Consider the following 10,277-nt stretch of genomic DNA (forward strand, 5'->3'; position numbering starts at 1 on the left):
AAAATACTACACTACCAATCACTAAACTCATCCCACTGTAAAATTCTACTCTATCCATCACTATACTCACCCTACTGTTAAATACTACACATCCATCACAATACTCATGCCACTGTTACATACTACACTACCAATCACGATAGTTGTGCCACTGTAAAATACTGCAGAACCCATCACTATACTCATTCTACTGTAAAATGCTATTATGCCCATCACTATAATCATCCTGTAAAATAATGCATTGCATATATGATACTATATATGATATATGATACTATATATATATATATATATATATATATATATATATATATATATATATATATTAGGATATATATTTATTAATTAGGATATATATATATATATATATATATATATATATATATATATATATATATATATATATATATACTGTATCCTAATTAATAAAAGTACACTACACAATCGCATCCCACATCTGCTGTTTTGTACAGTTTTATGTTTGTGATCATGTTTGTGTGTTTGGGTATAACAGAACAGAGAAGATTGATAAGGTCATCAAACAGTGGGAGGGTTCGTTCTTCAAAGGCAACCCGAAGCTGAGGAAGAAATCGGTGTCTCTGCGGTTTGATCTACACATGGCTGTTGCAGACGAGGGCTGTGGCCAGACTAAGCAGGACAGCCTCCCGGATGTGGAGGTGCGCCTGGTCATGAAACGCTCCCGGAGCATCGCCTCCATGATGCAGTGACCTCCTCGTCACTAACCGACCCCTCACTGGGGACAACAATCCTCCGTCTCCTCCTTGCTGTGGAAAACAGTCCTCCGTCTCTCTCACTCCACAAAACTTCTTTTCTGGATGGCTCAATGTGATAACATCACTGTGTTTAAATTACAGACTTTAGGCATCTGGGAGCAAAAAACCCCCGAAAAAACTGAGTGCCACAGATACACACTTTTGTTCATAAGAATTCACACAACTTGTAATTTAAAATGGTTATTTTGTCCGTAACATTGGACATAAATGGCAAAACACAATTCCAAACAGAAACATCTATATAAAAGTGTTGAAGGTTCTCTGTGATGAATTGCGAAATGAAATGAATTTTTGACATTTAATGGATAACAAAGTCTGATAAAAAAGATCCAGTAGACTTCGACCACGGATGAGATGCATCATTTGTAATTTGGAAGAGAAGGCAAAACTTTCATATGATTTCTGTTTGAGAGCATTGCAGCATGTCAGTGTTACACCAGCTTCAACTAGACTTCTGTGGCTTTCCAGCCATAGAGTTGTTAGCGTTACTGAACTTAGTGGAAAGAACAATTTGATGTCATCACCGTGATCCAAAAATCACAGTGGGCCGGGAAGCTGATTTGGCTTGAAATCCTCATTGCAGGAGAAGAAAACAGTTCTTTCTTCCATCTGAAAAAGAGAAATATAATTTTACACCTCAGTAGACCCTGGGAGAAGTGTGGGTATTCATTCTCTGCAAGCAAGCTTCAGCATGCCGGAACAAAGTGGTTTCTTAAAAGAACTGCTTACCAAGCAAAATGCAGCAGGCATGGTCACAAACAGATTTATAAGGGGTCTCACTGTTCACTGCTGTCTGCTGCCCTTTGGTTTACTCGATAAGGTTAATGCAAAACTATTAAGCATATCAGGTACTGACACAGTTATCGCCTTTATATGAGTAGCAACTAAACCTTCATCTCTGTGATTAAGGGGTAAACCACCCAGATGTTTAGTGTGTGCACATTTGAAATGGTCTTCCAAACCTGTGCTAGATTATAAGAACTATGCTTATTATATTTTACAGGACTAATAAAAAAACCCCACAAATATTTAAAAGGTAATGCTGCAGTAGTTTTACATTTTATTTCATTTTGTAATTTGAATATATCCTGTTCCAACAGGCTGAGCACAAGGTGGCGTTCAGCTGAGTTTCAAATGGAACTTTAGAGGGAAAATTCTGTTTTTGGTTTGGCTTCTTTGTGCTCGTTTTTTTCCAAACGAGTTTGAAATTCTTTAAAAGCTGGCTGTCGTATGCGAAACCTGTGATTAGCCAAACTGCTTACATTACTTTAGTGAATCATTGACATATTTGCTAGTTTGAAATGCACTTTGAACTCTACTTGATGTGATGAAACTACTTTTTGCTTTTATTTGTAAAAAATATATATATTGTTTTTTTCTGATTCATATCTATTCAATGAATAATGTATTCTAATATATACAGAAATTATTAATTGGTGAGATCCTTGGCTGCTGATTTGACCGGTGCTGAAATAAAGCTGTCACTAACACTGGCACTAAAGTCCCTATCAGTGTGTTGAGAGAGCTAATATATGTCAATATTGGGGTAGGGCTTGTAAAGGCAGATTTTACAGAGATTTACGTAATAATGAAAAGAAACTAAACTAAGAAAGAGACTGAAATCAGTCTAATTATTGCAAGCTGTCATTTATTACTGATAATTTATGGTAAATAATCAATGTAAAAAAAAAAAGACATTTGCCAGAAATGACATTTGGTTCCCCTGAATTGCCAGAAATGGTAAGAGTGGCTTGCAGTGAGATCAGGTAGCCACCAGATGGAGACAACGAAGTAGTCTTTTAGTGGTAAGTGGTTCTGGTTCCTGGTTTTACCTCAAGGTTTTCCTTGTTCTGCGAGGGACTGTTGTCATTTGTGTCTGTCTAAAGTTGTGCTTTCTGAGACAGGATTCCCTCAGTCATTTAAGTTGTATCTGTTTGTCCCCTCCTGTCAACCTCTCCTGTCCCGTCTAGAGTGGACCGAGGTGGGAGTCACAGACCTGGCTGAATTGTGAGGGTCTCCCCTTTTAGTTAGACCCTTTGTTTGGGAGCTTGACCCACCTGTGAGGTCATCCTGTCTGGTTGGGGGAGCTGTCTCCACCAAGCACACCTCTCACTTCCAAGCCTTCAGTTTCTTTCCCTCAGTCTTTCTCCTACTCCTTTTGGAGTCCTCCTGACACGTTAGAATAAAATGTGATTTATGAACTGTTGACCTTTGTAATTAAATATTTTTCTTCATATTTTATTTATGAAATTAGGGACATACAGTTGATTAGTAAACTTTGTTGATCTGTCTCTCTCCCACTCTCACACGGAGCAGATGTGCAGTAAATTAAAGTATAGAGGCACATGTATGTATAAAAAAATAATATTTGATGACAAAAAGTAAGGACTGGAGGATGCTTATAACATAACTTTATTTACACTCCACAGAACATTACATGCATTCCTACACATATCAATATGCTTTCTCCTTCCAAATGTATCACTCCACGAAGAGTGGTTATCTAGTTCAAAATAACATATCACAATTGTATATACAGTAGTACCAAAACAATAGAGCAACCATCTTTGTTACCATACAGAACCATATGTGCAAAGGTCTTTGAAGAACCATGTAAAATACATATATATGGTGGCAGCAGGATGATGTCAGGAGGCTTGACCTGAATCTGAGGCTTAGACTATTCTTGCTCACCATTAAAGTTCAAAATTTCAATGACACAATCAACAATTAAAGACGTCATCATCATGGACATGTGCTTCTAACAACAAGAAGATAATAAACAACAAGAAGATAATAAACAACCATAGCCACATCTGTGCAAAATAATCTTCATGCATATACAACAACAATACAAATATGATTTGTGTCATTACTTCTTTGAAATATACTAATAAAAATGTACACATCACCAGATGACATCATCATCTGAGTTTACATCACTAATCTCTATTACTGGGGAAATAAAACATGTTTTACCAAACAGTTTTCTCTTTCTAATCAACAGTCAAGAGCACCAACTCAGCTATGAAGGGATTACAGTGTACTACTGCCCCTTGTACACTACACCATCTCTATGTTTCTTATTAGTTTACTACTGCCCCTTGTACACTACACCATCTCTATGTTTCTTGTTAGTTTACTACTGCCCCTTGTACACTACACCATCTCTATGTTTCTTGTTAGTTTACTACTGCTCCTTGTACACTACACCATCTCTATGTTTCTTATTAGTTTACTACTGCCCCTTGTACACTACACCTTATCTATGTTTCTTGTTAGTTTACTACTGCCCCTTGTACACTACACCATCTCTATGTTTCTTGTTAGTTTACTACTGCCCCTTGTACACTTCACCATCTCTATGTTTCTTGTTAGTTTACTACTGCCCCTTGTACACTACACCATCTCTATGTTTCTTGTTAGTTTACTACTGCCCCTTGTACACTACACCATCTCTATGTTTCTTGTTAGTTTACTACTGCCCCTTGTACACTACACCTTATCTATGTTTCTTGTTAGTTTACTTCTGCCCCTTGTACACTTCACCATCTCTATGTTTCTTGTTAGTTTACTACTGCCCCTTGTACACTACACCATCTCTATGTTTCTTGTTAGTTTACTACTGCCCCTTGTACACTACACCTTATCTATGTTTCTTGTTAGTTTACTACTGCCCCTTGTACACTTCACCTTATCTATGTTTCTTGTTAGTTTACTACTGCCCCTTGTACACTACACCTTATCTATGTTTCTTGTTAGTTTACTACTGCCCCTTGTACACTAAACCATCTCTATGTTTATTGTTAGTTTACTACTGCCCCTTGTACACTACACCTTATCTATGTTTCTTGTTAGTTTACTACTGCCCCTTATACACTACACCATCTCTATGTTTCTTGTTAGTTTACTACTGCCCCTTGTACACTAAACCATCTCTATGTTTATTGTTAGTTTACTACTGCCCCTTGTACACTACACCATCTCTATGTTTCTTGTTAGTTTACTACTGCCCCTTGTACACTTCACCATCTCTACAGTATTTGATGTTTTTTTTCTTTGGCACCTCCACATTGGTCACAAAATACCTGATATCGTTGGCCAGAAGCTTCACCAGTGCCATATTTCATCCTGCACGAGATATCTGCATGTACCTTGATGTGTGTCTGTACTTCAATAGAGTCTCATATTGCCTCGGGTTCTAATATGCTGGCTGACCCTGTTAGGTGGTTTTGTTTAGATTTATTTCTGCTTGTTTTGTTGTCCAACAATATTGACATTTCATGTCAACTGCACATCGGCCTTCTCTGAAGGGAACGCTTTGGAGGAGGGGCTGGAGGCGGAGCTGGGGTGCCAAGGAGGGGAGGGGCCTGATAGTTGTTAAAATTTCCACTGACTTGTTAATCTTACATACTGTAGTTTAAATGCTATTAAATGTAAGTTTACACAGTGGAATCCATACGAGCATTAAGAATTCAAGAAAGGAGGTTCTACAACTTCCCAGAGAGGATTACGATCAAAGTAAGCATGATGATTATGAAGATCAATGTGGCGATTGTTACGAAGGTAACATCACTTTGAATCACCTGCAAAAAGACAGTCAAATTAGATTATTCAATCAACTCAGTTAAGATTGTCACATGAATATTTTTCTACCACAAACATTTTAACCTGAAAATAGTTAAAGGTTTAAACATAACTCATGAAATCTGCAACTCTGAAAAATGTATATTTTTCAACATAATATCTCTAAATGATTTTGTGCTTGAGCCATTGATGTAATTTGGGGGGGGGGGGGGACCAAAACCGGCTTTTGAAAAAAGTCCCCCCCCCCCCCCCCCCCCCAAATTACATCAATGGCGTTGAACCAAATGTCGTTAAATCAGATTTTTTTTTAACATTGATTATTTACCATAAATTACCAGTAATAAATGACAGCTTGCAAGAATTAGACTGATTTCAGTGAGATTATTTTTCAGTAGTTTCTTCATTATTATGTAAATCTCTGTAAAATCTGCCTTTACAAGCCCTACCCCTCATCAATATTGACATATTGACAGTTATTACAGTAAAAATCAAATAATTAAATAGCAACAAATCCATGTCCGTCCCCCCCCACTTTTTCAGAAGCCGGTTTTGATCCCCTGCAGTTTTTATGGTAAAAAAAACCCCAAATATTTAAATAGTGATGAATGAAGCTCTAGAACCATGCAGAAAACGACCGCTCTGAGTTCGAGTTCTCTGGCGCAGCCCCCCCCGGCAACGCCATTTGTGTCCCCCCTACCTATGAAATCAAAATTATGTCCATGGCTTGAGCTCAATTTGAGTGGAATTATTTGGTGAGTAGATTATGCATTTTACCCACCTGAGTAAAAGTGAGAGGATAGGGAAAGAATGTATTATCACTTCGCTTCACCTGCGGGAAGACATTCTGATTAGATTATGCAGTCAACTCAGTTTTTTCGGCCACAAACGTTTTATCTTGAAAATAGGTCGTGGTTTAAATGTAACTCATGGAATCTGCAACTCTGAGACATTTTTAGTTTTCAACATAGTCTCTCTCAATAGTTTTGTGCTTGAGCTCCAATTCCACTTTATAATGTTGTGTCACTGAACCTGAGCTATATATTAATCTGGATGGCGACCAGATTATGATCCTACCCTAGATTACATTTTATCAGTGAGTACATGTGTGAGAACAGGTACCTTGGGAAGCACATATGCACTCAGATGATGCTTTACAGCCATAAGTGCATCATCATTGCGTAAACATCTCAGAAGTCCTTGGTCTTCATGATGGAGGCAGTCCACAGCGAACACATCAGACCTGCTCCTAACACAGAGTCTGCTGTCTGGAGCCATGTAATACTCATCAAAGGTGTGATGGAATACGATTAAAACAACAGGTCGAGTGGCTGGGAGGGTGAGGCAGAAACAACAATTACTGAAGGTCTCAGAAGTGTGTAATTCTGCTAACAACCTGAGTTACATTACAGTTTTATCTGCTGATTATTGAGGTTATATCTGCTGTGTATTTACCAGGAATCTGCAGAAGAGCAGCTTCAATGTCAGTTCCAGCTCGAGACACAATGGAGACAAATGCCATAATGACATCACATTCCTCCTCTGAGTTAACTTCTGTGAGGTTTAAGGATAGTTTAAGATGGTCCACAAAGGTCTTATGGGAATTCATGGTGTTCCCAATTACCATGACAAAGATTCTAATCAGTGATGTAAATCCTGGATAAAGTAAACAGAAGCAGAATGTTTCTGTAATGTACTGTAATGGTAAAATTACATCTATACCACACGCTGCATCTGCAAAGCCACCAGCATTGTGGAAGACCCATCCCACCCATCACACGGTCTCTTCACTCTGATGCTGTCCGGAAGAAGATACAGGAGCATCCGAGCCTCCACTTCCAGATTCTGTAATAGCTTCGTCCACCAGGCAATCAGACTCCTCAACACTCCAACACTCCAACCCCACCACACACCAACACTGATCTGACCCCACACGCACAAAAAGACTGCACTGAACCCCATCTTCCACACACACACACACACACACACACACACACACACACACACACACACACACACACACACACACAGAACCGCTGTGTTCATGTATGTTCTTTATGTCACAGTATGTCACATACATCTCTGACACCACTCACACTACATTGCACTGTTAGAATATCGCATCGCCAAAAAAACTGGATGGAAAAGGGTTTTTCGCATAAACGATGACGTATCATGCCTCAAGTCATGCGGTTCTGTACCGTGTGATCAGATCTAAAACATGGCGGGACAGGATTGTCCGTCGCGTTATGTGTGGACGGACGAGGAGACAGCTTTATTTTACAGCTTTCCTTGATTTAATTTACGAAAGCCCAGGTATATGGCGGATGTCGCCGTAGTCGCACTGAGATTTCCGCCCTTAATAAATGTTCTTGCGCTCGTCCTGCCCGGCGTCGAAGAGCAAACATGATCGCGATGTAAAGATGGCAAATGCATACAAAAACAGTTCTGGAGAGAGCAAAAATTGAATTTAACTTCTATAGAAAAAATGCGTAACTGCCAGATGGATGTAAAAACCACTATTGTTTGGCGTCCTCTCACGTGATCTAAAGTTTATTCGCATAACTGTAATGAATAGAAACAAGGCTTAATTCGCATTTTTTCGGCCGAAACTTGGAAATTGCGCATTATTTTTTCGAAAGGTTTGGATGGGAGTCCGGCCCTGCTTCCGCGTGTCGGTGGACTTTCTGCTGTGCTTCTTTACTTTGAGTGTCTTGTTGTGTTTGTCCTCCCTAGTGACCTGAGTGCTTTATGTTTAATATGGATAATAAAGCCTTTAGCTCACAGCCTCTGCCTCCCGCTACTTCTATCCCGGCTTCACAATATTAGGTTTAAACGTTTAAGGAAGTTGAAACTTTTTTATAAGCCAAAACATGAAGTGGAACTTGGACTTTAAGTTTAAGGTCAGTTTAAGACTTTTAGTAAAAAGTACCTAATAAGGTAAAGTAGGCTTGCAAAAATTTACTATAAATTCAACAGATCATTTTTACAGTTTGTTTGTAACATTATGCATGAATTTACAGTCTCATCCTGTATGTTATTATATAAGCAACATCAAATGTTAAAATATTTAACCATGATTACATACCTTGAGTCATTTTGACGACAAATCTAAACCGTGTTTAATCCGTGTGCAGTGTGCAGCTCAGTTCTCGGTCTGAGAGTCCAGATGTGGTTGCTGAGCTCATTCACTTTCACTTTCTTTCTGCGTCTGTGCAACGGAAGACTATTAAGCCATATATGCCTATGTAAGAGAATGTTTTACGACTGGCATGACCATTTTATTATTTAATGTGTTGCCTGAGATGTGCTATTTTCTGGAACTAGTGACGAGACCAACATGTATGGAGTCACATTAAATTTCAAACCTAGAAGGAGGAAACATAAACCTGCATGCTGGGGAACACATCAACCTGTACACATTTAATTTGTGTACATATGAAAGTTTATTATATGGCTGTCACAAAGCTGCTTGTCAGAACCCAGACCCAGGCCTTCTGTGAGTAATCCAGAAGTGAGTTGAGAGAGAAATGGACTCTGTCCGTAACGCACACGAGTGAAGTGCGAGAGTGAGAAAGAGCACATAAACGATCTGTGTTAGAAGGACATGCGTCATTTATTTGTAATTAAGTGGTTACCTTTTGTATAAACTAAATCATATAGTGTCTTTCTATACAATCTTTTTTACATAATGGAACTTGATAAAGATTTAACCTTAGAAGAAGTCAGTCTGTACGCCTGCCTTCACTTTGCAATTTGTCAATAGCATACAGATCAAAGCATTAAAACCCTTTATTTATGTTTACCACTACTTACGAAATGTGAAATGTGGCATATTTGTCAATTGTGATTTTTCACCACAATCAAAATTGTCTTTTGCATTTGCCCAATTGTTGCAGTTAGAACACACACACACACTGGTGATTACTAGGGGGCTGTGGTGCACACTTGCCCAGAGCGGTGGGCAGCCCTAGCACAGCACCCGGGGTTAGGTGCCTTGCTCAAGGGTACCTCAGTCATGGGCTCAGGCCTGGTAATCGAACCCACAACCCTCCGGTCACAAGACCAGTTCCCTACCACAGGACCATGACTGCCATTATTATTATTTATGTTGCATTCTATACTAGGAATGGACATTCACATAAAATCAGGAATGTAAAGTGGTTCCATATTTGGATAGAAATTAGCTATAACATAAGAGTTGTCTCATTCTCAAGTTGCCATAAGAGTTGTCTCCATCATAATTACATCATTAAATTAAATTCTTAATTTGCCTGAGGGAAACCTCCCAAAGGGATCAATAAAGATCTGTCTATCTATCTATCTAAATTGTGCATGTTCTTAACATCCTCTATGTGTTAAAAACTTAATGAGTAAAATTAAGACAGATTATGAAATTTAAACTAATGAACCCTAGAAATGTACAGATTAATTGATCTCCCTTGCCCTGGGTGTGGAGTACCTTAAGAGGCTTAGAAAGACATTTACATTCTTAGAGGCATTTGTTTTAAAATGAAGGATGAGAGGCTGATTCCAAATACATGGAAAAGAGTATTAAATTCTCTGCATGAGTAGAGAGTAGTAACACAGGAGATGAGTTTACATTAGGGTTTAATATTTTGTGCAGTTTTGGTGTTTTTTGTTTTTATATAAATACATTTCTTGTAATGTGCGTCTCCTAACTACATCTAACTACATCTGACAATATGTACAATAAGTGATCTTGATTGTGCTTTAATATATGCTAACTTGTGTATTGCCTCCCAGTTGCAATGGAATGTGTGTATTGCTTCGGTCAGTTTTAAAATATTATCTAAGAAATAAATTAATTGCTAGCAGAAAACTGCAATAATTTGATCGACCATATATATATATATATATATATATATATATATATAT

General features: G+C 38.3%; 2 protein-coding genes across 3 annotated transcripts in view; one reads left to right on the forward strand and one right to left on the reverse strand.

The window, feature by feature from the left end:
- Positions 1 to 2,503, forward strand: part of krt222 (keratin 222) — a 13,361-nt gene extending 10,858 nt beyond the window's left edge. For both annotated transcript variants that reach the window (XM_076985170.1, XM_076985171.1), the window contains exon 10: positions 515 to 2,503. In XM_076985170.1, the coding sequence (XP_076841285.1) occupies positions 515 to 728 (214 nt within the window). In that variant the 3' untranslated portion in view covers positions 729 to 2,503. The remainder of the gene's footprint in view (positions 1 to 514) is intronic.
- A 685-nt stretch (positions 2,504 to 3,188) lies between these two features.
- On the reverse strand, positions 3,189 to 8,561 carry LOC143485706 (uncharacterized). Its single transcript, XM_076985239.1, has 5 exons — positions 8,467 to 8,561; positions 6,834 to 7,034; positions 6,501 to 6,709; positions 6,160 to 6,210; positions 3,189 to 5,380 (listed from the first exon to the last, which is right to left on the reverse strand). The coding sequence occupies exons 1-5, from the start codon at positions 8,474 to 8,476 to the stop codon at positions 5,285 to 5,287; spliced, it is 567 nt and encodes a 188-aa protein (XP_076841354.1). The 5' UTR covers positions 8,477 to 8,561; the 3' UTR covers positions 3,189 to 5,284.
- Between the last annotated feature and the right edge of the window lie 1,716 nt (positions 8,562 to 10,277).

Source organism: Brachyhypopomus gauderio, unplaced genomic scaffold (assembly GCF_052324685.1).
Source record: "Brachyhypopomus gauderio isolate BG-103 unplaced genomic scaffold, BGAUD_0.2 sc37, whole genome shotgun sequence".
Lineage (NCBI taxonomy): Eukaryota > Metazoa > Chordata > Actinopteri > Gymnotiformes > Hypopomidae > Brachyhypopomus > Brachyhypopomus gauderio.

Bases quoted from the DNA above. Each gene is read 5' to 3' on its own strand.
- LOC143485706 (XM_076985239.1), bottom strand. The intron at 6,211-6,500 runs GTACCTGTTCTC...GTCTTCCCGCAG, and splicing joins GTGCATATGTGCTTCCCAAG to GTGAAGCGAAGTGATAATAC. The intron at 5,381-6,159 runs GTGGGTAAAATG...GTCTTTTTGCAG, and splicing joins ATCCTCTCACTTTTACTCAG to GTGATTCAAAGTGATGTTAC.